This window comes from Phytophthora parasitica (assembly GCF_000247585.1).
Source record: "Phytophthora parasitica INRA-310 unplaced genomic scaffold supercont2.73, whole genome shotgun sequence".
NCBI lineage: Eukaryota > Oomycota > Peronosporomycetes > Peronosporales > Peronosporaceae > Phytophthora > Phytophthora nicotianae.
The window spans coordinates 124372-149481 of record NW_008649059.1 but is presented as its reverse complement, the minus strand read 5'-3'; the positions used below and the strand labels follow the sequence as shown (position 1 = coordinate 149481).

Sequence of the window (25110 nt, the reverse complement as noted above, 5' to 3'; positions counted from 1 at the left end):
GTCCAGATCGTCAAGGTGGTGGTCAAGGCGTATTCTCCTGCCGATGCGCTCATGGTTGACCGCGTAGCGAAGGACTTTGCAACGGCCTGGCAGCAGCAGATGCCGATCATTTCGCTGTGCACCACCGAGGCTGGCAAGTTGACGCGTGTTCTGAACCGCACGCTCACGCCGGTGACGCACCCGATGTTGCCTGCTGCGGCGGCGCCCGGACAGCTCTCAGTCGAGGAGATCATGACTCTGCGCAAACAGCTTGGACTGCTCCCAGGTATCTAAACTCGTAGACTTATGAGCTCCGTTAATGCGCATGATCTCACTACTCTCCTCTTTGTCTGTTGCTTTGCTGCTTCATCAGCGCGCGAGTTCTTCTTGTTTGGGTCGCCGATCCAGAAATCACCTTCACCAGCGATGCACAACGCTGGCTTCGCATCCACGTCACTGACCTCGCTCTTCACTTACGGACTGCACGACACCACGGACGTTTTGGAGATCGTGAAGCGCATGCAAGCGTTTGACACGAACTTCGGTGGTGGCTCCGTCACGATTCCTCTCAAGGTAGACATCATGGAGCATCTGGACGAGTTGTCGCCAGCTGCACAGGCCATCGGTGCAGTGAACACGATCATGCGTCAAGACCGCAACGGCGCGCCGTACTGGAAGGGCGACAACACGGACTGGCTGGGCATTTTACGTCCCATTAGCAAGCGGTTGGCCACACTCGGCGTCAACAAACCTGCGCATGAGTTGACGGCACTTGTGGTTGGCGCTGGTGGTACGTCCATGGCGGCGTCGTACGCGATGCGTCAGCTGGGCGTCGGCAAGTTGTTCATCTTTAACCGCACACTCGAGAAGGCTCAGGCCGTGGCTGTGCGCTTCGACGCTGAGGCCTTGTCGGAGTTAACAGTTGAGTCACTTGCCCAGGTGGATGTGGTTGTAGGCACGATCCCGGCACAGGCTGGTTTCCAGCTACCTGAGCACCTCGTGGCTCCACGAGCAGACGGCAGCAAGGTAGTGGTGCTGGATGCTGCCTACATGCCTCCTATCACGCCGATGCTAGCACACGCCCATGCAGCGGGAGGTGCGTTGTGCATCCAGGGCTACGAGATGCTGTACGAGCAGGGCATCGAGCAGTTCTATCGCTGGCACAAGGCGACGCAGGTGTGGACCGTGGATGAGGAGGCGATCAAGGAAGCTTGCCGTCAACACGTGCCAGTCGACCAGCGACTCTCACAGGCCTGAGCATGAAAGTAAATAGCTGCTACTGCTTCATTCGTGGCTGACACGTCAAGAGACTCAATAGCAGACAATATACACGTGAAAAAAAAAGCGAGGACCTCGCGCATTATCCGATCCACTAGCTAGGTAGACGGCACTGTCCGAGAGGCTTGTGCACGTTTGTCGATCTGTTTATTTGGCGTCCACAGCGAGTCTTTTGGAGCGCCATACGATCGTTGTGGCGCCCGCACAGGCCAAGGCCGCACCTGCGTAGTGTACTGGGATGGAGATGTAGCAGCCGTTGGTTTCCATGTTGGCCAGCGCCTAGCAGCATCGAATTAAAAGCAACAATTAAAGCCTGCACTAAGAGAATGGAACGGAATTGAGTGCCACGACCACCTACCGACAGGGCGACACCCATGTGGATGACGAACACGGCGCCGACGGCCAGTACGGACCGTTTGCGATAGCCGTCGAAGGCGACGACCATAAGAGCAACGTCCAAAGCCGTGAGTGCCAGTGTGGAGATGGCGGCCGAGAAGATCAGCGGGATGCTCTCACAAGAAGCCGAGAAGGCGGCACCACGTGAGCCTGTGGACGATCCCACGAGACTGCCGAACATGAGCAGCGCGTGCATGACGGAGAAGCCCACGCCGCCTGCGAGTGACGACGTGATGTCATTGAGCGGTAGCTGGTGCGAAGACGTCGTTACGCGCTTGACGGCCTGCTCGGTGCGTGTGTAGAGGTAGAAGAAGACCAGGCGGAAGGCTTCCTGCACTACGACACTCACAGGAACTGTAGCCGATAGCGAAGTCTTGAGGGGAGGGATGATCTGCCAAAGTGTCGCCGTCACGAGGATGGCAACGAGCCACACGAAGGCGCCACTCAGCGCCAGAATCACCAGCTGCGCACGCTTAGCTATCACCACAAAGAAGAGCGCGGCCAGCGGACCGAAGCCCACCAGGATGCATCCGAAGAAGAGCGGCCAGTTCACGAGCCCGTCGTGCAGAGCCATGCCGGTCGGAACAGATAGCGGCTTCTGAAACTTGTTTCTGGCTTCTCAACAATTAATATCGCATAAACCCAATAATGCAATCATTTTATTACAGTAATTAATAATTAATTATTTCTAAACAAAGGCTTTCTATTCTATTGATTCTGTAGTAGTTTTTCTTTAAATATACAACGCAGTATTCTTCCAGAATAGGAAGCGACGAGTACTGGATATCACAGCCCAAACAGGATTAAAAAACAACCCAAACAGGATTATTCGAATGCGCTGTCTGTCCACTCCCACCGAATCAACAAATGAACTGTCGATTGACTGACCGAAACCGAGATAGATGGAACATTGAGTGAGTAGACGGCTCTAAAGCAAGCATGAATGCGCTTGTCATCGTCATACTTTATGAGCGTGTTGCCATCGCCGCATTCGGGAAGATTCGCACACTGTGTCGCACGTTTCAGTCGTTGAGCGGCATCGAAAGAGTTGACACGCTAGATGATGAAACTTAACTTTTACCGTACAATTTCAGCTGAAAACTTCATTTTGTGGGTAAGCAATACGCAAGATATATTCATCGGCGCCTCATGACTAACGCGAAATTCGGGTTAGTCGGACAGAGAGGCTCGGGCGGCAATTTCTTCTGGCCGTTGGATGGCATTCACAAAATAAACCCATCAATTTTTAATGTTTTTTTTTCGTCTGAATGCCATCCAAGTTCAGAAAAAATCTTGATTTAATAAATATAATATAAGAACACGCTACTAGCGCGAGCAAAACTAGCAGGTGTTATGAATCCTCGTGGTCCCAACAGCGGAAGGGTACCAGGCACGGGTAAGCCTTTTACGAGGGCGCCGAGTGTTCAACACTCGGCTGGAAGAATATATGGGAGGCAACTCGCTCTCCCCAACACGTGCAAATACGCACAATAAAGCCGTCACGTAAACTTCAGATATACAATCGGCCAACACCCACACCCACTTGGCCTTGCCAGATGAACCCTCGCTAGTAAGCTTCGAGTCCACCGACAGGCATAACACATCCAAACAAGCTTATCCAGACGCTTACCTTGAAGCCGGATCTCGCTCGTGTGCTTGAGTGAAAATTCGGTTCTGTTATTTATGGTGCCCTTTCGGGCTCTTCCCAATATGCAATCCTAATTAGGTATACAAATATCAAGTGAACTATGATCCGTTATGGATCGCTATACGTGCCAACAGTTACCTCAACTGTCCTTGTGCCTTCTCAGGTCTCCGCCGAGCGTTCAACTGCTAGTCGCACCCACCGAAGAGTCGCTCGAACCGTCACCGAGTCGTAGTACCGTAGTCCGTCGGTTCTTGACCGCTGAATGTGAATCCAGCTTCACCGATACGGACCACCCGACTTGAGTGACATCTTGGTCATAGTCGGACCTGACGAGCGTTTGGTAGTGACGTATCCTTGGCCATCTTGCACCGTGGTCACCACCTGTCGCATGACCGAGCGTTCGTGGCTTGAGCAACTTGAATGTAGCCACTTCAGCGATTACTTAGAAATCGCTACACCACAAATCCGCCCGCAGGATCTGCACCTCTGGGAGAACTGCTTCCTGGCCAAATTCGGCGTCACCATGTAAGTGCTGTCTGTGTATGTATGTATGTATGTATGTATGTATGTATGTATGTATGTATGTATGTATGTATGTATGTATGTATGTATGTATGTATGTATTACTCTTAACGTCTAAACACTATTCTCTCTATGTACCCAGTGACCTGCTCAAGAATAGGCTGAGGAAGCTTAAGTCGCATCTGAAGCGGTGCGGCTACCCAATGGAAGCAGCGGAGTTCCAGGTCGTTGCGATGATTTTGGGTGGAATGCCCTTGGAGTTCAAGAAGCTGCATCTAGAGTCTGAGCTCCACAATAAGTTTCGGACGCTGAAGCCCGTGTACGCTACCATACGGAAGGACAAACGCAGACTGTAGACCTGCATTTACAGCCACCGCCGGGGGATCAAGGTGTTGTTGGAGCTCAAGGTGCTATTGGAGCTCCAGCTACTGGTGCTGGTGTTGCGGAGAACGGGGAAGTCGACGACGACGGGTTGCAGGACGAAGGCCTCTGGAGGATGACGGTCGCTCAGGCTGAGCAGGTCCTGCGCTGGGAAGGACGCAACGACTTTGCACTCGAAGGGCAGCCACAAGTAATGGTCGTGGCGCACGATCGTATCAAGCTCGAGCAAGAGCGGGTGTGGCTCAATGCAACTGGGGTCAAGTTTAAAGGGGATCGCTCGGTGTAGAGCGAGCAGTTTGAGCTCATCAAGTACACCGAGGGATCTGAACTCATCTACGATATTTTAGAACGCTACGTGTAGGAGCTACGTGTACAACGCACCATCGCTAGGGACGTAGACCTCGTCAAACTCCTTCGCCAGCGCACAGTGCGGCTTCGAGCTGAGCGCCGAGCTCGGCAGTGAGTTTAGCCCACATCATGGTAATAAACACTGAAATTGTGTTAGCGCTAGGTTGATATGAACGTGCTGCCGTTCTTCATGCTACCATTGTTGCCGATGAACGTCACATCCTAGCCCAGTTGAGCAGCGTTGAACACGTCGTAGTCTTGTGTGTATCAAAAGAGTAGCTGTGCTGTGTCAAAAGTCTGAAAAGTATTCGATACTTTCACCTAATTAACCTGATTAGTCGATCACCTCACACTATGCCAACTACACGCGCTCACAGTCAACCGAGCTCGAGCCTACTTGCTCCTGTTGCATAGCGCACAGTTTCAAGCGGAGTTGCAGCAGCAGCTGCATCTTCTTCGTAGTCGCGGTGTCGTTGCCGCGCATCTGGAGCCGCTCAATCTCGCGTTGGACAACCACGATGAAAACTCGTCATTGCAGGTCGAGGGCCGGACAGCTGATCAGTAAGGACAGCAGCGAGTTTGCAAGCCTCGGACTGGGAGCCGCCGAGTACATCCCAGAACTTGGGAGCAGCGGAGTATTCAGCGGAACACCATATGAAGTCGGCGGATCGAATGGCGTGACGGCTGGCGAAACGTCCGCTGGAACGCTCGGAGGTTCTTCCGCTGGAGATCTTGGAGATTCACCCGCAGGAGCGCCTGGAGGCGGTGTGTGTGGCGGTACGTCCGCTGGTGCGTTAGCTCTCTCTTTCCGTTGTGCGAGCCCCTTGTCTTGATTTCTGATCTTACGAGTGACCGAGTAGGTCTGGTTTAATGGGGATGCCCGACGGACAAGTGGAGCAAGTCCTGAGATGCGAGGGCCGCAACGACTTCGAGGGTTTTGCGCTTGAACCGGTTGCCCGAATACTGCCGTCGCGTTTGAGCGCATTCACCTTGACCAAGAACGTGCATGGGTCGATGCTTCAGGAATCAAGTACAAAGGGGACCGGCCCGTGTACAGCGAGCAGTTTGACCTCATCAAGTACACGACCGGGTCCGAAGCTGTCTTTGACATCCTCGAAAGAGATTGACAAGTACGTCGGCATATTGATGTCGGCAGCCAGCGTTAGCAGATTTTTTCTATTATTTCTTTTCTAGTTTCTTGTCGCCAAAGATGGGGGGAGAGAACAGTCCTCTGCAAGCCAAGACATCTCTTAAAATCTTTTTACGTCCCTCTGCGAGCCAAGGGCATATCACTCTGAACTAGTTCAGAGGTGAAGGGCCCAACCTACAAGGTGAAGCTCACACAAGAGTTGAAGATCAGTGAAGTGCTCAAGAACAACCAAGTGGTGAAGAACAACCAAGTGGTGAAGAACGTGAAGATTACGATGGAGGACAAGAAGAGCACCAGTAGGGATGTGGTGTTCCAAGTTACTACCCGTGAGAAGACGGATGATGAGGACAGGGAGTACATAAAGGTTACGCTCCCTCGCTTTAGTGGCGGAACAGCTAAGGACTGGCTGAAGTGGAGTCACCAGTTTACTCGCCTGTGCCAGCTGAAGAAGTGGCAATCGGACGAAAAGGATTTGCACTTGCAGTTGGTTTTAGAGGATGAAGCTCTGGAAGCTTGGATAACAGCTTCAGATGACTTGGACATGAACAGCGGGACGCAGTTCGCGAAGGCTTACAGACGCTGGGGGCGCATGTACGTACCGCGCACCTACAGTGAACAGTTAGAGGAAGAGTTATTCATGTTTACCAAGCGAAGAAGTGAGACGGTATCTCAGTGCAACCAGCGTATGCGCGAGATCGCGCGCATGCTGCATGACTTGCCTACGAACCCCATGGTCCTGGATGACAAGTCGATGATCCGGTATTCTAAAAGGCCCATACCAAAGGAGTGGAAACGTGCCTACGAGTACAGCGGCATCGCTTTCAGCAGCATGCCACAGACCGTGCAGTACTTTGAGCGGATTGAGCAGTCCGAGCGACGACAAGGGAAGGAGCACGGAGGAGGAAAGCAGAAAACCGATAAGTCAGGCAAACAAGGTGGCAATTCCGGTAAAAGTGGCAATAGTAAGGGGAATAACAAGAACTTTAAGACTCCTGAAAAGAGTAGCCCAGACCCAAACGGGAAATGGTGTAAGCTGCACAATACTTCCTCGCACAGCGACAGTGAGTGCTTTACTCAAAAGAAGTATGAGCAGAGTGGCAACCAGAAGTCGAAGTTGAAGAAGAAGACAGAGGCTGGTAAGTTGACTCGTGTGGTTGAAGCAGAGCCAGACTACAGCTACAGTGATGATAGTGAAGGCAAGATGATTACAAGCTTGATGAAAGAGAGCTCGGTGAGTAGGCAGTCCGATGCGGCTACGGATGAGATTGTCCAAGACGAAGGACGTCGGGTGGCACTGCTGGACACAGGATGTGGCACGAGTTACATCAACTCTAAGCTTCTGAGTGCGAACAAGAAGCTGGGTTTTCAGAAAACATCGTCATCGATGCAATTCGAATAAGTTGACGGTACACTTCAGTCGGAAGGGAAAATGGTAGTGCAATTTCGGTTCATGGAGTTGAGTTATGGGTCTCGAATTACACACCAGTTCGAGGTGATCGGCAACACCAGAGATGGAATGGTGATTGGCCGGGACTTACTGAGTGAGCTTGGTATCATAGTGAATTTCAGAGATGGGATGGTCGAGTGGAATGGAAACACAGTGAGCGTAAGCACGGGTCAGAAGGTGTCGAATCCGGATAAACCGCCAAAGAAGCAACTACCTGTGGAGCTTAAGGAAGTTGGGATCGCGGAGGAAGTGAAAGAGATCAACGATACCTCAGTGAAGCCGAAGGAAATGATTGGCGATGAGGAGATCGACCAAGTAACTTACGAGAAGGTAGTCAAGCTGCTTAATGTGTTTGAAACGCTGTACAAAGAGCACTTAGGAAAGATGAAGATGCCAGACTACGTACTACCGGTGACCGAAAGTTTTAAACCGGTGCACGCTAGACCCTACTCGATTCAAGATCTGAAGAAGAGGCTGCCTATAAGGAAATACACAAGTTTATTGCGCTGGATGTACTAGAAGAAATATTTGACTCGGAGATGGCCTCGCCTGCTTTCTTTTTGAAGAAGCCGGATGGAAGGTTGCGATTGCTGACCGACTTTCGAGTACTGAATCAGTTCTTGAAGAGACATCCGTACTACGTCCCGCTCATCCGAGAAGTGCTGGCGAAGCTAGGCGGAGCTAAGTATTTCGCGTCGTTGGATGCTAATATGGGCTACTATGCGAGGCAAATCGCTAGAAAAAAAGACGAAAGTATACGGCATTCTGCACCACGTTCGGGAAGTTCCAGTATAAAAGACTGCCGATGGGGATATCTACGGCCCCAGACGAGCACCAAGCCTATATAATAAAGATCCTAGGAGGATTGGATTTCGTTATAGTCTATCTGGATGATATCCTTATCTTCTCAAAGACCGCGGAGGATCACGTGGAGCACTTGCGCGTCGTTTTTGAGCGCTTGAAGGAATACAATGTTACGTTAAATGGCAAGAAATACCATATCTTCTGTAAGATAGTTGAATACCTGGGATTTAATCTAAGTGCCGATGGCATACAGCCGCAGGAGAAGAAGATCATTGCTATTACCCGACTGACGGCTCCGAAGACTAAGAGGCAGCTAAGAAGATTCTTGGTGCTCATCAACTACTACAGAGAGATGATTCCAAACAAGTCTGCGCTTTTGAAGCCACTCACGAAGATGACGTCACCGAAGGCAACCTTTGTGTGGACATCTACGGAAATGAAGCATTTGAAGCAATCAAGAAAGCTTTAGCAGAATCTGTATAGCTCTCATTTCCGGACTTTTCAAAACCGTTCGATATCTATGCGGATGCAAGTGGTAAACAGCTTGGAGGGCTGATCCAGCAAGAAGGCAAGTTAATAGCTTGTTTTTCGAGGACGTTGACGGAAGCACAGCAGAACTACACAACGATGGAGTCGGAGTTGTTGTCGGTAGTGGAGATCCTGAAGGAGTACAGGACAATGCTGTTAGGCTTTCCTGTTGTGGTTCACACGAACCATAAGAATCTTATCTACCCTACGGAGAACTCATTGCGGGTGAAGAGATGGAAGCTGCTGCTAGCTGAGTACCGGCTGCAGTGTGAATACATACCGGGAAAGAGCAACATCGCGGCAGACGCATTCTCACGGATGGAGTGCAAGTCCGGATCGAACGATACTAACACAGATCAGGTGGAGGCATTGTTCATCGACCCAGGGGAGTGTGTGCTGAAGAGTGATTACATCAAGCAGTACCAGCAGGAAGACGAACTAGTGCAAACATTAATCCAGACGTGTCTGAATGGCACAGGAGATCCAGACTATCGTATTGAGAACGCGAGATTATTAACCTTTCAGAAGTGAGTGGTGATTCCTAAGGGTCTGAGATCGGAAATAGTGGAATGGTATTACTTGAACCTGGTGCATCCTGGAGCAAAGCGACATTTTCACACGATGCGAGGTGTCTTTTACTGACCCGGTATGGAGAAGACGATAGTGAACTACTGCAAGAAGTGCAATACCTGCAAGCGGGCTAAATTGCATGGAGGACCACAAGCCTATGGCAAACTACCGCCGAGGGACATGCACGTAGTGGATCCATTTGATGTGGTACATGTGGACACTATTGGTCCGTACGGTCGTGATCGCCAGTACGCGCTTACAGTAGTTGACGAAGCAACTCGTTGGCTTGAAGTTGCGGTACAGCTGAATAACCAGGGCAAGACGACAGCGGAAAACTTCGACATGACATGGTTATAACGTAGACGGTTGTTTTCGATAGGGGAAACGAATTCAACACCAGCGAGTTCCGAGAAATGCTGGCGAGCTATGCAGTGGAACCAAAGCCAATATCAGCCAAGAATCCACATGCCAATGCAATTTGCGAGTGAGTACACTTGGTACTGAGTAACTGTATCCGGTGTAACCCCGACATTGATTAGCGCAATGTACTGCAGTGTGCTGCATTTTCGGCTCGTACAAGCTACCATACGATCCTAGGAACTACTTCTGCTCAGCTGATCTTTGGCCAAGATCTGATAACTCGCAAGCTCTACGAAGCCAATTGGAACTACTTATGCAAGCGTCGCTTTGAAGCAATTATGCGCGAGAATGATCGAGTCAATCTCGATAGATTACAGCATTTTTATCATGTGGGCGATCGAGTTATGGTACGTATTGCTGCAAAGGACAGGAAGAGCAAGCACAGAAGCGTGGCCAACGGACCATTTGCGATCACGGAAGTGCACTGTGACCATCGGCAAAGGTGTGATACAGGAGAGAATTAACATTCACAGGATCTTTCTATGTTACGTGGCAACCAACATAGGGGCGAGTGACAAGTACGTCGGCATATTGATGTCGGCAGCTTGCGTTAGCAGATTTTTCCTATTCTCTCTTTTCTAGTTTCTTGTCTCCCAAGCTGGGGGACAAGACACAGAACCAAATAATCAAAACAAATATTAGTCTTCATTTAACCAGAAGAGAGAACAGTCCTCTGCAAGCCAAGACATCTCTTAAATCTTTTTACGTCCCTCTGCGAGCCAAGGACATATCAAGACTAATGCTATTTGGAATGGCCAATTTTGGGTTTATCGGCCAGATAGCCGTATTTGCTCCATTTTTCTATGGAACCAAGAATTCCTTTTTACATTTGTAGCTCTTCATCTACTGTTAGTCTGGAAGTAAATAGCTTCCACTTGTTTTGACTACGAAATCCAGGAGTACAGCTCTGCCTTATAATGCAGCCCAAATTGTGTGTAATATTGGAAATTTTAATTTACGTTTTTGAATTAAAGTAAAACCCCTCTAAATTATATTAATTTCTCCAAGATTACACACACATTGGGCTGCATTAAAGAACTGTAGTCACACAAAGTTCTACCAATTATCAAAAGCAACGGAAAAGAATTTTTAATTAAAATTGTTTTTCCTTGAGCAGAAATTTTGTAAACGGAGCGTTCCAATCGGCATATTTCAACCTACATATCGTAGGCCACAATATGTATCTGCGTGGATTTTACATTAAGATTGCTTTAACTAAAATAATTTCTTTCAGCATTTTTTTTTATTGAAACCAAGTGCGATCCTCGTGTCTTTTTGTGAAAAATCAAAGGTAGTGATACCCTTCACTAAAGCTGACAAATCGCTCAGCTGCGGCTGTTTCGCGCGGCGAGATGGCTACAGTCATGTGGCTACCCCCGCTGAACTCGGTATGGCTGCCCCGTGCAGTACCATGTTTCGGGTACAGGACGAGTTTTGGGGGGAGCACGCAAAAGTATGACACACAAACTGTGAAATGAGATCGCGGCGATGGCAATCAGAAAGCCGCACCCATAGGGAGCCAAGCTCACTTTGCGAGCGAGGGTGTGTCAAGGAGCCAGCTCACTGACTGGCAGGGCAGAGGGAAAGCAGCATTAGGGAGGAAGACCAGGCGGGAGTTGCTTGCTCGCTCCAAGCATCCAGCGATGCAGCCAGCAGTCGATGAAGGAGAAGCTTTGAGTGTTGTTGCTAGGGTTAGGTTGGATGGCCTCGAACATTTTCACAGGCTTTGAGAGAGAACTGCAGCCAGCGCCTTCGCGATTCTTCGCCCTCGCGTACATGCCATTCTCACCGTCAGTGTCGTACTCACCCCATCACTAGCTAGCTTTTACGTGGAGCCTTAACGCTTGCGTTGGTTGGTGCGCTTGTCATCATCATCACTTCATGAGCGGGTTGCCATCGCCGCCGCATTCGGGAAGATTCACACACCGTGTCGCACGTTTCGGGCGTTGAGCGTCGGTCCTGTCGTTGCGATGGCGGTTAGGGCATTCCCATCTGCCCTTTGCCAGGCTTTGCCTAAGAAAGCCAACGCATGGCCGGCGAAAAAACTGACGACTGCAAAGTATGGCGCTCGCACCAATGCGATGCATGTGTATGCTTGCCTTGTGCTGATTCTACCTGTGTGGGAGGCTGCGAGAGAGAGCGAGACTGCGCTCGAGATAGGTGTGAAGGGGGCAACGACTATCGACCGTCGACGTCTGGAGGCGAACCCCACCCCACGGCGGTCGAAAAAAAGAAACGGGGACCGACCCGCTTCAACACGGCACGGTACAGGCAGGCGCACCAGCAGCCAGCAACCGAACAGGGCAGTGGATGCGCCCGCTCCCAGTCCAACCTCACTTCCAATCCCAGCAGCGACCGCGGCAACGACACCGGCCCCCATTTGCATTGGCTAGCTGCTACTTGCATCCATCCATCTATTTGTTAGCGTTGGCCACCAAGACGTAAAGACACGGAGAGAGAGAGACACACACACATACAGAGACATCGACGAGCGGATCGGAGTCCATGGCGTATCCGTACCAGTACCAGACGCAGACGCAGACGGCAGCGCTGCAGAGCCCCGGCAACGCCGCCTTCGCGCCCACTGACCCTATCGGAGATGCCAGTCAGCAACGCTTCACATGTAAGTCTCTGCAGTTGTTGTTGTTGTTATTTGTCACCAGCAGCTCCGTAGCTCACGTTTGTGGACTCCACATCCTTCGTGTCTCGCCGCTGAGTAGATCTGTTCAATCTGGCGCATCAGCAATACGTGGCCGGCTACTACCAGGAAGCACTGCGTCTGTGCGAACAGCTCTACGAGTCGGACGCGTATCGCACCGACAACTTGTTGCTGCTCGGAGCACTGCACTTCCAGCTAGGCAATCTGTCCGAGAGCATCTTCTACAACCAGCAGTGCATTCGCGTGGCGCCCAATTTCGCAGAGGCCTACGGCAACTTGGGCAACGCGCTCAAGGAGCTCGGAGACGTGGCCGGCGCCGTGCAGTTCTACATTCGCGCAATCAAGCTGAACCCGCGCTTCGGCGATGCGTACAACAACCTGGCCAACTGCTACATGCTGTTGGGCCAGAACAACGAGGCCGTGGAGACGTACAAGATGGCCATCATGCTGGACCCGCAGCTCGTGGACGCGCACAGTAACCTGGGCAACTTGTACAAGGTGCAGGGCCGTCTGGCCGACGCCAAGCACTGCTACGCACAGGCCATCCGCGTCAAACCGAGCTTTGCCATTGCCTGGAGCAACTTGGCTGGCCTGCTAAAGGACGACGGCCAGCTCGAGGCCGCTATTGACCACTACAGAGAAGCCATCAGACTCGCTCCGGACTTCGCAGACGCTTATAGCAACCTGGGTAACGCTCTAAAAGAGGCTGGTCGAGTGGATGAAGCTATCCAGGCCTACAAGTCGGCGCTACAGATCCGACCGAACTTCGCTATTGCTCATGGCAACTTGGCCAGCTGCTACTACGACGCAGGCCAAATGGAGCTGGCCATCCACACGTTCCGTCATGCCATCCAGCTCGAGCCGAACTTCCCGGACGCCTACAACAACCTGGGCAATGCTCTACGTGAGTGCGGCCATCTGGAGCAGGCTGTTACGTGCTACCGCACAGCGTTGCAACTCAAGCCGGACCACCCGCACGCCTACAACAACTTGGGCAACGCACTGAAGGACAAGGGGCTGGTTAAAGAGGCTTTGCATTGCTACACGACGGCGGCGCGTTTACTGCCGCAATTTGCAGCTGCACACAGCAACATCGGCAGCGTGTTGAAGGAACAGGGCAAGCTGGATCAGGCGCTGGCCCACTACCAGCAGGCCATCACGATTGACCCCAACTTCGCCGATGCATACAGCAATATGGGCAACGTATTCAAAGATCTATGTCGTCTGGAGGAGGCTATCCAGTGCTACTCGACGGCTATCCGTCTCAAACCGCAATTCCCCGATGCCTACAGTAATCTGGCCAGTGCGTACAAGGACGGCGGTCGACTGGACGACGCTATCACGTGCTACCGGAAGGCTCTGGCGCTACGGCCGCACTTCCCAGATGCGTTCGCCAACTATTTCCACTCGATGGTGTTCATCTGCGACTGGCAGTCCCGTAAGCAGGACACGGAGACGCTGCAGCGCTTTGTGGACGAGCAACTGAGTGTGGACGACGTGCTACCGTCTGTCCAGCCGTTCCACGCGCTGGTGTATCCCCTGTCGATGCAGCGCTTCCAGGACATTTCGCGACGATACGCCGAGCGCGCCAAGCTCAACGTGAGTCTCGTGGACCTGCCGCCCATGCGCTTCAAGAGCAAACGCGCGTCCGAGCGACTGCGTATTGGCTACGTGTCGTCGGACCTGGGTAACCACCCGCTGGCGCACCTAATGCAGAGTGTGTTCGGCATGCACGACAAGAGCAAGTACGAGGTCTTCTGCTACGCGACGTCGCCCGATGACGGCTCGATCTGGCGCAAACAGATCTCCACTAGTGTCGAGCACTTTGTGGACATCTGCGCGCTGTCGAACGGCGACGCCGCGCGCACCATCCACGCCGACGGCATCCACATCCTCGTCAACCTTAACGGCTACACGAAAGGCGCGCGCAACGAGATCTTTGCGCTCCAGCCTGCGCCTGTTCAAGTGAGTTACATGGGTTTCTGTGGCACGCTGGGTGCCGACTATATTCAGTACATGGTGGGCGATGCTACGGTGGTGCCTCCAGAGTATCGACGGTACTTCACAGAGAAACAGATCAACATGCCGCACTCGTACTTTGTCAACGACCACAAGCAGTCGGCGCGCGACGTGCTGGACACCGACAAGTGTCCGACTCGAGCTGACTATGGCGTGCCCGAGGACAAGTTCGTCTTCTGCAATTTTAATCAGGTCTACAAGATCGACCCCGTCACGTTCACGACGTGGATGAACATCCTCAAGCGCGTACCCAACTCGGTGCTGTGGCTGCTGCGTTTCCCGCCTATCGCTGAGGCCAACATCCGTGCGGAGGCTCGTGCACGCGGCGTCAAGGACCAGACGCGTCTGATCTTCACGGACGTGGCCCCCAAGGACGAGCATCTCAAGCGAGGGTACCTGGCCGACCTGTTCCTGGACACACCCGAGTGCAATGCTCACACGACCGGATGCGACATCCTATGGGGCGGCACTCCAATGGTGACGATGCCTAAGGACCGCATGGCCACGCGCGTGGCTTCCAGTCTGTTGCGTGCTGCCAACATGAGCGAGCTGATCACGAATTCGCTAGAGGAATACGAGGAGCTCGCGGTGGCGCTGGCCAGCGACATGGACAGACTTTGGGAGCTGCGACGGCGACTGGAAGACGAGCGTCTCCACTGTCCGTTGTTCGACACCCAGCGTTGGGTGCGCAACTTGGAGACGGGCTTGTGTATGGCCTGGGAGCGCCACGAGAACGGCCTCGCTCCTGACCACATCGACGTGCCTGATATTTATGACCTGGAGCAGCAGAAGTCGAAGAAGCACAAGGCCAGTGGAAGTCAGGCTTCTGCCGCTACAGGGCACACTAACAACCACGAGCAGGTCACCAACGGGCCCGTCGGCAGCAGTGCGCTACCGATGAGTGCGTTGCTGTCCGGTGGCATGCCCACCGCCACGAGACCAACCCCCGCTTACGAGCAACAATAAGTTTAAGGAGTTCAGAGTTTACACTTACTCCACCACCACCACCTTTTTTTTCGAAAATGAAACGCTGTTGCAGCGACCAAATGAGTATTTCATGTTGCACATGACTCACCAGTCTTGAGTCTTGTCTTCCTTCTATCATTACTCGTGTCATTCTCTCTGGGTCAAAACCAGCACGGCCATCCCTCCTACCAATAAGTACTTGAGCACCGGGTAGTCGTTCAGCAGAATAGTCAGCATGCCAGCGTACGGGACCGATCTACACGGCGAGACAGCAACACGTGAGTCATCAGTCACACGGACAGCGGAAAGGTTCATGTTGTACGACGTACGCTCTGGCGATGCCCACGATGTCCTCGCGCTCGAGCCACGATTGGCCGTATGCGTATAGTCCACTGTAAAGTATCACGACAAGTTACACCGTTAAAATCTCTTGAATGATACAGCCATTGCCACTGCAGTCGTACCGATCGTCCACGTTGTTGTTGTCGCCCTTGGTGAGGTAGACCTGGTATCCGTCTTCCGCCCTGCAGTCCAATAAGCATCAAGACCCCTAAGTTAGGCATACAAGCACTTCCACTATGTCGATATCTAGGTAACGTGACTGACCGCTCGTGCAGCTCTAGCACTCGATGAACGATTGGGATGTCTCGACCCTTGACTTTGTACACGACAATGTCTCCGATCTCGAGCTGCGGTTTCTGCGCTCGAGCCACAACGAAGTTCCAGTTAGAAATATATACCTTTAGCCTCAGCGTTAAGCACGCACGCACCGTGTTGTCCAGGTACAGGATGTCGCCACGCTGGAATGCCGGCTCCATACTGCCACTGAGCACGACAACGACGGGCGACTCGCTCTGCGTGTAGGCCATGAGCCCCTTCCAGATCATGAGCGCCGTGAGCACCACCATGGCCAGGTTCAGGCCCTGGTGGGCCAGCTGCCGCTTGTTGGCCCACAGGCGCTTCACTTCGTCCACCTGCTGCTGCAGCATCACTCTAATTCTTCGGCAAGTTGCCACGTAGTGATGTGGTAGAAATCATCAACACTTTTGTAGCGGTTTTAAAAGGTTTCTAGGAAGTTATAGAAATTCACGGTATCACAAGTTGACTTGACCAGCATGTTACGAGTGGAGCGGCTTGTGCAGCGCCTACAGGCTCTTGGCCCCGTCGGCCAGCGCCGCGGTGTGCTAACCATCAAGAAGTTTACGCGTCCTGAAATTTCACTCAAGCAGACCAAACCCAGGGTAGGTGCTGTCGTTTCCGACAGCATTAAGGCCACCTTAGGCGATGTAAAGACCGCTGGTGGTTCATCTACAGTGCGGCTGGCCAAGCGCATCGCTATGTCGGGCCTGTGCTCTCGCCGGGAGGCCGAGAAACGCATCCAGAGCTTTGATGTGACGGTGAACGGACACGTAGTGGCCGATGTGGCTACGACGGTGGACGTGGACAAGGACGTAGTGGCGGTGGACGGCCGTGTGCTGACCAAGACGCAGAAGATTAAAGTCTGGATGGCCAACAAGATGAAGGGAGTAGGTAGACGCAGACAAGGACGAAAGATGGGCGTCAGAGGGCTTACATACACTTGTGTGGAATGTGCAGGAACTGGTTACCAACAGCGACCCACAGGGCCGAGCCACGATCTTCGACCGACTGCGGGTTATGGGCCTCACGCAGCACATGATGCCGGTGGTAAGTGGCTACACGAAAATGTAGAAGTGGACTATTGGAGTTAAATGGCTGATACTTCTACAGGGCCGACTTGACTTCAACACTGAGGGATTACTGCTCTTCACCAACGACGGAGACTATGCGAGGGGGCTGGAACACCCCAAGACGGGCGTCACTCGCGTATACCGTGCACTGGTACGCGGCAACGTGGCCGAGTCCAAACTGCAGGAACTGAAGCGAGGGCCACTGGTGGACGGCGTCAAGTATCGACCCATCAAAGTGACGGTACAGTCCACCGACAAGAAGGACTCGTGGCTGCAGGTCAAGGTCACGGAGGGCAAGGTACGCAGTGCCGCTTAGTGAGGACCTATTTGTCCTAATCTAATCTAACGCGATTTTCTCCTTATAGAACCGCGAGGTCCGAAAGGCTCTGGCTCATGTGCGATTGGTGGTCAAGCGGTTGATTCGCGTTCAGTATGGGCCTTACCGGCTCGCTGATCTCCCGTCCGGTGCTGTGCTGGAAGTACGCGCCAAGTCTTTAGAGAAGAAACAGTATCGGAAGCGTGACGATGACAAGCAACGATAATGCGTCGTCTTATCGTTGGGAGGTTTGTGACTAAAAGGTAGTACTTTGCATTGAAACCTCAAACACTCTCCACTCTATTGCGTACACTGATTCCTCTCGACTGTCGAGAGCTTTTTACTTGGTTTGCCTTAGCTGTTTGCTTAAGGTTCATATACCCTGATTATGTGGGTGAACAATTATGTCTTCTTGTCTACAGTTCAAACGACTCCCGTTCACTGCTGATATTATCGCTGTCAAGTGATGCAGTGGTGTATCGGTCGTTGTCGCTCGGGGACTCAATGACGCGATACCAGTCTGGGACGTCCGTGCGTGAGGTGGTGGCAGCGGCGGTCTCTGTATTGGACGTTTGAGTGAGATCTGGATTGACAAACGACACTTTAGTGTGCTTCCTTGCCGCGATTGACGAAGCAGTCGACGATGTGGACGAAAAGCGGTGTCTGTCGAGACTATTGGGAGCCTGGCGCTGGAACCAGCCGGAGTTGCTGCGTCCGACTTCACTGGAGAGCCGAGACGACATCGAGTATCTGTCGCTCGTGGAATACCCGTCGTTGGTTGAGTATCGATCGTTGGTTATGACGGACGCCTCGGAGTCGCCTTCATGATGCAGCGAGAACTCGGAGTAGCCACGGATACTGAAACTCCGTTCGGAAGACGCGTTGGTCTCTCGGTTTGCCTGGTTCGGCTTCGTGCTGTGAGCTGGGGGATTGGCGATCTGCGAGATTCGGTTAGCCATATCGAATTCTGCAGATGATCGTGTGGTGGCATTCATCTTGGCGCGGGTGTTCGCGGCCAGCGGCATTTGAGGCGGGTAACTCGACTCTTTAGCCTTCCAGGCAGCAGCATTCGCTGAGGCGGCCGAGGCAGGTGGAGACGTGATCGCGGTAGTGTCGGGAGCGATAGGCGTGCCGAGCTCCAGGTCGTCACGTCTCTGATGCCTCCACAAGACGAAGAGTAGACTCAAGATGACGGTCAAGCCAACTCCTCCGAGCACACAGATGACCATCATCTTGGTGGAGGACATTCCGTTCAGAGTTCCGGTCTTGTGCTCCTCCAAAACGCTCCGTGAGGACGAAGATAGGGAAGACGCACTCGCGCTACTCCCATCGTCATTGCCTCGCAAGTTCTGTGGAGACGTCGTGTCATGTAGTATCGGCACACTGGATTCGGACACGGTGGACGGCGTCGCTGTAGGTGTCGACGTGGTTGGAGGATCCGTACTTACTGGAGCTGGCGTCTCGGTAGCTGCGTCCGTCGCAACGGGAGCCGGCGTCGACACTGGAGTGCTAGTGGTGGAAGCTTCCGTCACGGCGGGGACTGTGACAGCTTCTGTAGCTACTGGCGGCGTCGTCACCGCTTCCGTGACGACCGGAGCGGCTGTAGTGACTATCGGAGCTGCTGGACCCGTCACCGGTGGTGCTGTGGTATCTACTGGGGTTGCCGTATCAACTGCCGGCGCCGTCACCTCTGGATTCGCCGCGGTTACGGTGCCAGCGTCCTGTGCTTGAATGCCAGTTGACGAGATCATCACGAGCACCATTGCTGCTACAGACACTTTCCATCGTGCAAGTTGAACCATCTTTCGTTCCTGTTCGCTCTTCTTGGTGAAGTGAGATCAATGGAGCAAAACGGACAGTGCTGTCTGTCGTACAACTCACTCGAACAAACACGAAAAAACGTAGAGCTTCTCGTCGAAGCCCCAGAACGCTATTGGCACCAGAGAAAGCCAGCCGTGCGTGGGACGAAGTTCCATAGGAAGACGTGAGTGCCATGTTCGTAACGTCAAATTTGCTCGAGTAACCTCAACGCAACCGACCACAAAGCCTGTTCGTGACGGGCAATAAGTCGCTAAAAAGACATGGATACAGTCGCGCGTCGGCAGGTACAGATCCAGAACGCGCTGCAGTATGTGCGGCTCGAAGATTCCACTGCGTTGAACACGGGCTTTAGTGCTCTAGTCCTGCATTGATCGACTATAATAAAATAGAGCTGTAATACCAGATAGAGATGGATCTCTAGATCCTTCTCGTGAGCTCCATCACTGCGATCGTACAGAGTTGCATCGCAGCTCCAGTCCTCGCTTCAAACTGCGATAACGAACGAGTCATCCATCACATTTACGTAACGACTAACCACTACTGTAGTGAGCAGCAATCAATAGAGATCCGATAGAGACTCGATAGGGATCCGATAGGGCATCAGGTGAACGATACCATAACTGTGTTTATAGACAAACATTTACAAGACTGTGTTCTCGCCGATTTGAGACGCCTGGGCGGCCATCGCCATGGCCTGAGCTTGCTGATCAGGCTGCATCATGAGCTGTTGATGCATCTGCTGGATCTGTTGCTGTTGCAATTGCTGCATCTCCTGCAGAGCCTGTGCTTGCTGCTCCTGCATCTGAACCTGAGTCTGGAACTGTGAGTGCTGGTGTGCTTGAGGTTTGTGCTTTGTGATGCCGCGCTTGCGGTCAAGCGCTTGCTGTTCGGCTGTCTCTTTAAGTTTTCGGAACGTTGTACGGATGCTCTTCTTCGTGTGGTCATCGAATCGTAGTCGATCCAGCTCGGGTAGCAGCACCTTAAAGCACTCGATGAGCTGCTCGTTCGTCGCTGGTCCATCGACAGACTTCGTAGCGGACGACGATAAGCCCAGCACATCCTCCACGCTGCCTGTAGCCGTTGATGTACTGTCCCCTGTAGTTATCGTAGTCAACGACGGCGTGAGACCCAGACCCGACGCAGCGGCAGCAGCAGCAGACGACGCTGACGCTTCAATACGGGCGTGTAGCTCCTGCAGACGCGGCGTCAACTCGGTCGGTGGCATGATTACTTGTTGCTTCGCACCGTCCGCGGCATTAGGCGACGTCTTCTTGCTGTTGGGTTTGGTCTCATTGCCTGCATTGTCCGGGACGGTGAAGATGAAGTCCGTTTCTTCCAGTCCGGCGCAATGGATTCCAGTGTTCTCGTCGCGTGGGTTCACAAATTCGTCAATAGGCAGCGGTCGCAGGATCTCGAGAGCCGACACAGTGTCACAGATTTCCTTGTCGATATCTTCTTCGATCGACTCGAACGCTGCCATCGTCTCCGGGTTCGGCTTGGGCACGAGGATCTCCGTGGCCGCCCAACACTTGCGAATAATCTCCTCCGGGATCTCCTGCTTCCAGCAGTGACGCGCCCAACGCATGGCCTGCAGCTGCTCCACATGGAAGACATCCTGTCGTCCCGCTTCGAAGCGGTCCAGCGCGTACAGCATATGATAGCGTCGATACCGGCGCTTAAACGCCGCAATAAGTCCCGCGTCCAACGGCTGTAGAGTCGTCACTGTCGTCATACTCGACGCCATGGCCGCCATCGCTGCCGAGTTGTTGAGATCGGCCACTGACGAGGTCGAGACTTCGCTCTCCGGCTGCAGTTTCGTCGTCGTCGCCTCTGTAAGCGTCTGCTCTGCTTCCGGCATGGGCGTGTCGTTCACGTCCGTCGCTGCGATGGACTCCGAAGCCGCCGACAGACTGGCGTTGTCCTCTGCACTCACCTGCATGGACGTCTGCATGGAAATAGGCAGCGGCTCCATAGGCGACGGCAGGATCTCCAGACGCACATTGGTGAGTTCGAGTCCAAGCGCAACATGAGACGGCGCGGTTGATACAAGTAGAAGAATATAGCGACCTTCGTCTCGCATCCGAGTGTCGATAGCTGAGATGTAGTCCTGGAACATGACGGGTGTCATCCACGCGCGTTTGTTGTTCTGGTAGTGAAAATTACGCGAGTCTGTGTCCAGCTCTTCGGTAGGTTCGGGTAGTTTACCGGGTCCGATGAACATGGGCTCCATCCTGTCGCTAGCGTCTGCGTTGACTGTGAATACGACGGTGAGTCGCTCGCCACAGTTCTCCTTCCTGGCTGCGCGGCCGCGTCCCGCGGGTTTCTCGGGCGACAGCTCGTAGTATAGTCCGGTTTCGTGCATACAGTAGACGTCGCGTGGGTCATACACGCGCGCGACGCTCTGCAGTTGTTCGAGAGAGCCAATACTGCTGGTCATGGCCACACCGTTGACGCCGTCCATGGCAGCGGCGGCGCTGCCCAGACGGATGTTGTATCTCTTCTTAAAGCCACCGAGCCAGCCGTTAGAGAAACTCATAGTGGACGCGATGCCGAGCTGTGAGGCTAGTGAGCGTGCTTGGCTCTTGATGATGTCGCCCGAGATCTTGAGGCCATTGTGACGCGCACAGAGCACCCAGTTACACAGCGCCGTGTCGAGCTCCGGGTGCGTGACCAGCCCCTTACGACGCGCTGAGAGGTCTCTGGGCGCCATCTGCGTCAACTCCTCGGAGCGCGCCAAGATCTTGGAGATGGTGGACTGGTGCGGCAGGTGCGTGAGCTGGAACTCGCGCTTGGCCCAGTGGCACAGCTCCTGCTGCGTCATTTTGACCTGCGAGAACTTAATACACAGCTGCCGCTTCTGCAGGTTCGTGAGGTTGCCCATGGGCTGCGAGCGCCGCTTCTTCTTGGCAGCAGGTGGAGACGGAGACGGCGGTGTCGAGCCTGCGGCAGCCGGCGTGGAAGTCGCCGCGGCCGCGGTGGGGGCTGGGCGCTTAAGCATCGTGAGAGGATGCCTAAAGAGGGGGAAATGGCCGAGTGTGGGAGTCAGTTTGACAGGCGGACAATGATCAAGGTCGAGGATTGGATGAAAAGAGGTAGATCAAGTACATGATTGGCTGAAAATCGAAATGGTCATCGTTGACGAGCACTTCAACTTGCAAAATGAGACTACTGAGCCAGTGATGGTTGGTCGGGCCCTGCTCGGTGCAGGCGATGCAGTGCATTCAATATTGGTAGACGTCGGCAAGCAGACACTTTCCATCGGAAGTAGAATTCACAAGTCCATCTTTCTAATGCGAGCTCGCCAATCGCACAACTCTATCGAGGTTAAGCGGAATTGCACGAAACGCCCACTTTGGGCTGAATACGTGTATGGGATGATGTTACTAGCACTTTTGGCGAATAAATAGGTGTGGGGATGCCGAGGACGGTTAGCACGTCACGGCGGCGTTGGCGAGCTGGCGTCGTTCCAATACGCGGCGGTACTTGAGCGCCTTCTTGGCGAGCAGCGCGTTGGTGTTGCTGCAGATATCAGTCGAGGCCGTGGCTGTTCGCACGAGCTCCGAGATCTTGGCCTGCGTGCGCAGTCGAAAGGCTTCACTCTGGAACGAGACACCGTTTGCGCGCTGCGAATACCGCTCGCTCGAGCGTTCGCGCTGGACCGAGATGTTGAGGGTGGGCAGAGACAGCAGCTTGCCGGAGGCCGACACGGTGGCGGGGTCCTCGACAAACGACGGCAGGGCAGTCTGCATCGTTACCATGTTGCACATTCTGCTGCTGGTTGGGGGAGGTGGGGAAGACGCTTTGAGTGCTGGGCGGAGCAATTGGAAATGAACAACCCCATCCAAAGCCCTGCCGCCTCTGTTGCCCTGAGCACGGGGTTGTCATAAATAGAGATCTTGGACGCCGTTACTCGGGAGCAACGACACGCACCATACTTCAACCACGCAGTATGGTGAGTCACCACCGATACGGGAGCTTCGCGCTGGAAATTGGGCACCTTATCGTAAAATGCAAGTGACGAATGCAAGCTGCAGCTTCCGAACCTTGGCCCCACCTGACGACTTGTGCCTATTGTCATACACGAAGAACCAAGTTACTGCCAGTAATAGCGTTGCCACTGTCTCGGTGAGAATAAATGAGATTCTACCAGTTGTCATAGGTCTAACATGCTCTTGCTAGCAGAGCCAAGTTGTTGCAGTTTGTGACGGGACGCAGTTTACTTGCGCGCGTTTATGCGGACCGTCATTAAAGTTCCAGCGCGCGGCGATGCAACAAGATCGATTATTTTTTTTTCTAGTAGGGTCCATCTTGTCAGAGCTACCGGCGTACTCGATGTTATCGTGAAAAAAAGTTCGATGTCGATGAGGGTATATTACGATCATTTAGCGCCCACTCAATAATGATAGCAACCTATACTGCCGCGAAACGTGGCCCGTGATACCATTATCAACCAGTACCATCAAGTTACTATATCCACTGCTCTGAAGCGAGTAAGTTACCCTTAGCTCAACGGACGCCCACACATCACTGATGAGTTTACTGGCGCCAGAATAGTGGTTTCTGACCATTTTACCTTATCGCATTCGCCACGGCCGTTGGTAGCGGAGTCCCATGAATTGGATTGGAGCCGTTCCCTCCCTCCATTCTCAATATGCCTACAGCAATGCAACAATGGTAGAGTTAACACATTTCTCAGGATCTGACGAGGGTCCAAAATTATTTAACTTTAAACCACCATCACCGAGCAAGAGCGCTGTTCATAGTGCAGCAAATTACATTGCTGCCAGCAATGCAACGGAGCAAGCATGACATGATTTATTGTAACAATAAACGATTTCTTTTAGGAAAATGATTTTGATACAATATCCAAGTGATGTTGCACAAAACTGAATGAGCTGCATTTGATACTAAGTAAACTATAAAAAAAAGCGGCGTAATAATAGTTTTGTTCAATACAAGAGTCTGTTCTAGCTGCTGTGCTATAGCACATACTACATAGCACTGAACGTTGTTCTGTACACTGAAAAAGAGAAGCTAAAATTAACTACACCACTTGACCACTGCACTTCAAGAAACCGTCTATTATGGTCGAAACGTTTTCGGCAATTACCAGTTTGCGACCAAGGAGTGGCAGAGCGTTTGCAATTATTTTCTCATGACAAGAGTGCCTTCCCCGCTGCCAAGTCGGTGAGGTCTTACTCTCGATCTATCCACCAAAATCCATCGCGCGAGCGCATGCGATTGCCAACGGCAATTCCGTCCTGTTGTGGGGTCAGAGCTGCGAGGAAAGGGCTACGCTCCGATAGAGGCTATTTCTTTTAGGGCAAGCCATCAGCGGTCTCTAACAAAGTTGGTATATCAACAAGATCCATGCTGCCACACCAAAAGAGAGTAAAAACGAGCTGAAGCCTTATAAGCGTCCTGACCAGTACGATGGAGTTTTGATTGGCAACAGAACCACATTTAAAATTATAAGGTTTCGTTGTAAAACCTCATCACTGATGAAGTTGTTATACCGGGATGTATGTAGCGGAGCTTGATATAGGGAGGCCCAACAGGGATTATTCTGAAGTCAGCTTGGTCGACATCCGTGCAACAGTGTACGCAATAGAAGCACGAGATTTACACACCTCTCACATGAAACCACCGTTACTTGGTCACTTGCTGTAAGACCTGTACTCTGTACAGAACCGCCTACTTGCATATCAGGCTTCTATAGGCATACAAACATAACACTCAAATAGAAGGCCATCTCTCTCTCTCTCTCTCTCTCTCTCTCTCTCTCTCTCTCTCTTGCTGTAAGACCTGTAGTAGTGATCCATGGTTGTACATGGGCACAATTAAAGGAGTGGGGACTACGGAAACCTGAACTGAAGTCGATGTTAATTTCTAGGAAAGCGGCCCAAATGGGTAGACAATCAAACACACAATATGATATTACCACTTTGAGTAAATAATTGTGCCGACGAGATACGTTTGAGATGATATCAGGCAAACACCAACAGTGCATTCGGTAGTGTTCGAATGTTGTTTTATTAGTAAATCTACTGGGGATTCTGAATATTACACTGTATGTTATGCAACGACCACTTTGCGTGATCGCCTAAATAGAAGGTTATTCATCATTTAAAACGTTTAACGAAGCCATC

At 52.5% G+C, this 25110-nt stretch overlaps 13 protein-coding genes across 13 annotated transcripts; 6 read left to right on the top strand and 7 right to left on the bottom strand.

Moving 5' to 3' along the window:
- Positions 1-51: 51 nt before the first annotated feature.
- On the top strand, positions 52-1350 carry PPTG_17687 (shikimate-5-dehydrogenase; the record flags this gene model as incomplete). The annotated part of the gene is made up of 2 exons (XM_008915636.1): positions 52-265; positions 353-1350. The coding sequence occupies 2 exons, from the start codon at positions 52-54 to the stop codon at positions 1234-1236; spliced, it is 1098 nt and encodes a 365-aa protein (XP_008913884.1). The 3' UTR covers positions 1237-1350.
- On the bottom strand, positions 1299-2269 carry PPTG_17686 (hypothetical protein). Its single transcript, XM_008915635.1, has 2 exons — positions 1616-2269; positions 1299-1536 (listed from the first exon to the last, which is right to left on the bottom strand). The coding sequence occupies exons 1-2, from the start codon at positions 2225-2227 to the stop codon at positions 1405-1407; spliced, it is 744 nt and encodes a 247-aa protein (XP_008913883.1). The 5' UTR covers positions 2228-2269; the 3' UTR covers positions 1299-1404.
- A 1420-nt stretch (positions 2270-3689) lies between these two features.
- Positions 3690-4179, top strand: PPTG_17685 (hypothetical protein; the record flags this gene model as incomplete). The annotated part of the gene is made up of 2 exons (XM_008915634.1): positions 3690-3826; positions 3966-4179. 2 exons carry the CDS (start codon positions 3690-3692, stop codon positions 4177-4179), a joined length of 351 nt encoding a protein of 116 aa, XP_008913882.1.
- A 520-nt stretch (positions 4180-4699) lies between these two features.
- Positions 4700-5685, bottom strand: PPTG_24189 (hypothetical protein). The gene has a single exon (XM_008915633.1). It carries the CDS (start codon positions 5535-5537, stop codon positions 5082-5084), a length of 456 nt encoding a protein of 151 aa, XP_008913881.1. The 5' UTR covers positions 5538-5685; the 3' UTR covers positions 4700-5081.
- Positions 5686-5976: 291 nt separating this feature from the next.
- On the top strand, positions 5977-7101 carry PPTG_17684 (hypothetical protein; the record flags this gene model as incomplete). The annotated part of the gene is made up of 1 exon (XM_008915632.1): positions 5977-7101. One exon carries the CDS (start codon positions 5977-5979, stop codon positions 7099-7101), a length of 1125 nt encoding a protein of 374 aa, XP_008913880.1.
- Positions 7102-7152: 51 nt separating this feature from the next.
- On the top strand, positions 7153-7668 carry PPTG_24188 (hypothetical protein; the record flags this gene model as incomplete). The annotated part of the gene is made up of 1 exon (XM_008915631.1): positions 7153-7668. The coding sequence occupies one exon, from the start codon at positions 7153-7155 to the stop codon at positions 7666-7668; it is 516 nt and encodes a 171-aa protein (XP_008913879.1).
- Positions 7669-10913: 3245 nt separating this feature from the next.
- PPTG_17683 (hypothetical protein) lies at positions 10914-15225 on the top strand. Its single transcript, XM_008915629.1, has 2 exons — positions 10914-12094; positions 12192-15225. The coding sequence occupies exons 1-2, from the start codon at positions 11977-11979 to the stop codon at positions 15113-15115; spliced, it is 3042 nt and encodes a 1013-aa protein (XP_008913877.1). The 5' UTR covers positions 10914-11976; the 3' UTR covers positions 15116-15225.
- On the bottom strand, positions 11064-11249 carry PPTG_24187 (hypothetical protein; the record flags this gene model as incomplete). The annotated part of the gene is made up of 1 exon (XM_008915630.1): positions 11064-11249. The coding sequence occupies one exon, from the start codon at positions 11247-11249 to the stop codon at positions 11064-11066; it is 186 nt and encodes a 61-aa protein (XP_008913878.1).
- PPTG_17682 (signal peptidase I) lies at positions 15103-16184 on the bottom strand. Its single transcript, XM_008915628.1, has 5 exons — positions 15886-16184; positions 15722-15813; positions 15580-15639; positions 15445-15507; positions 15103-15371 (listed from the first exon to the last, which is right to left on the bottom strand). Exons 1-5 carry the CDS (start codon positions 16102-16104, stop codon positions 15263-15265), a joined length of 543 nt encoding a protein of 180 aa, XP_008913876.1. The 5' UTR covers positions 16105-16184; the 3' UTR covers positions 15103-15262.
- Positions 16185-16204: 20 nt separating this feature from the next.
- PPTG_17681 (hypothetical protein) lies at positions 16205-19460 on the top strand. The gene is made up of 4 exons (XM_008915626.1): positions 16205-16641; positions 16712-16801; positions 16865-17122; positions 17190-19460. Exons 1-4 carry the CDS (start codon positions 16231-16233, stop codon positions 17364-17366), a joined length of 936 nt encoding a protein of 311 aa, XP_008913874.1. The 5' UTR covers positions 16205-16230; the 3' UTR covers positions 17367-19460.
- Positions 17501-18934, bottom strand: PPTG_17680 (hypothetical protein). The gene has a single exon (XM_008915627.1). The coding sequence runs from the start codon at positions 18901-18903 to the stop codon at positions 17557-17559; it is 1347 nt and encodes a 448-aa protein (XP_008913875.1). The 5' UTR covers positions 18904-18934; the 3' UTR covers positions 17501-17556.
- Positions 19219-22011, bottom strand: PPTG_24186 (hypothetical protein). The gene has a single exon (XM_008915625.1). The coding sequence runs from the start codon at positions 21957-21959 to the stop codon at positions 19602-19604; it is 2358 nt and encodes a 785-aa protein (XP_008913873.1). The 5' UTR covers positions 21960-22011; the 3' UTR covers positions 19219-19601.
- A 272-nt stretch (positions 22012-22283) lies between these two features.
- Positions 22284-22811, bottom strand: PPTG_17679 (hypothetical protein). The gene has a single exon (XM_008915624.1). The coding sequence runs from the start codon at positions 22726-22728 to the stop codon at positions 22390-22392; it is 339 nt and encodes a 112-aa protein (XP_008913872.1). The 5' UTR covers positions 22729-22811; the 3' UTR covers positions 22284-22389.
- Between the last annotated feature and the right edge of the window lie 2299 nt (positions 22812-25110).

Excerpts from the sequence above, each read along its gene's own strand:
- PPTG_17683 (XM_008915629.1), top strand. The coding sequence starts at position 11,977 with ATGGCGTATCCGTACCAGTACCAGACGCAGACGCAGACGGCAGCGCTG. Across the intron at positions 12,095-12,191 it reads CAGTCAGCAACGCTTCACAT|ATCTGTTCAATCTGGCGCAT; the intron begins GTAAGTCTCTGC and ends GCCGCTGAGTAG.
- PPTG_24186 (XM_008915625.1), bottom strand. The coding sequence starts at position 21,959 with ATGCTTAAGCGCCCAGCCCCCACCGCGGCCGCGGCGACTTCCACGCCG.
- PPTG_17681 (XM_008915626.1), top strand. The coding sequence starts at position 16,231 with ATGTTACGAGTGGAGCGGCTTGTGCAGCGCCTACAGGCTCTTGGCCCC. Across the intron at positions 16,642-16,711 it reads TGGCCAACAAGATGAAGGGA|GAACTGGTTACCAACAGCGA; the intron begins GTAGGTAGACGC and ends TGGAATGTGCAG. Across the intron at positions 17,123-17,189 it reads TCAAGGTCACGGAGGGCAAG|AACCGCGAGGTCCGAAAGGC; the intron begins GTACGCAGTGCC and ends TTCTCCTTATAG.
- PPTG_17686 (XM_008915635.1), bottom strand. The coding sequence starts at position 2,227 with ATGGCTCTGCACGACGGGCTCGTGAACTGGCCGCTCTTCTTCGGATGC. Across the intron at positions 1,537-1,615 it reads ACATGGGTGTCGCCCTGTCG|GCGCTGGCCAACATGGAAAC; the intron begins GTAGGTGGTCGT and ends CGATGCTGCTAG.
- PPTG_24189 (XM_008915633.1), bottom strand. The coding sequence starts at position 5,537 with ATGCGCTCAAACGCGACGGCAGTATTCGGGCAACCGGTTCAAGCGCAA.
- PPTG_17682 (XM_008915628.1), bottom strand. The coding sequence starts at position 16,104 with ATGCTGCAGCAGCAGGTGGACGAAGTGAAGCGCCTGTGGGCCAACAAG. Across the intron at positions 15,640-15,721 it reads GTGCTAGAGCTGCACGAGCG|GGCGGAAGACGGATACCAGG; the intron begins GTCAGTCACGTT and ends ATTGGACTGCAG. Across the intron at positions 15,372-15,444 it reads ATCGTGGGCATCGCCAGAGC|ATCGGTCCCGTACGCTGGCA; the intron begins GTACGTCGTACA and ends CTCGCCGTGTAG.
- PPTG_17679 (XM_008915624.1), bottom strand. The coding sequence starts at position 22,728 with ATGTGCAACATGGTAACGATGCAGACTGCCCTGCCGTCGTTTGTCGAG.
- PPTG_17680 (XM_008915627.1), bottom strand. The coding sequence starts at position 18,903 with ATGGTGCTCGTGATGATCTCGTCAACTGGCATTCAAGCACAGGACGCT.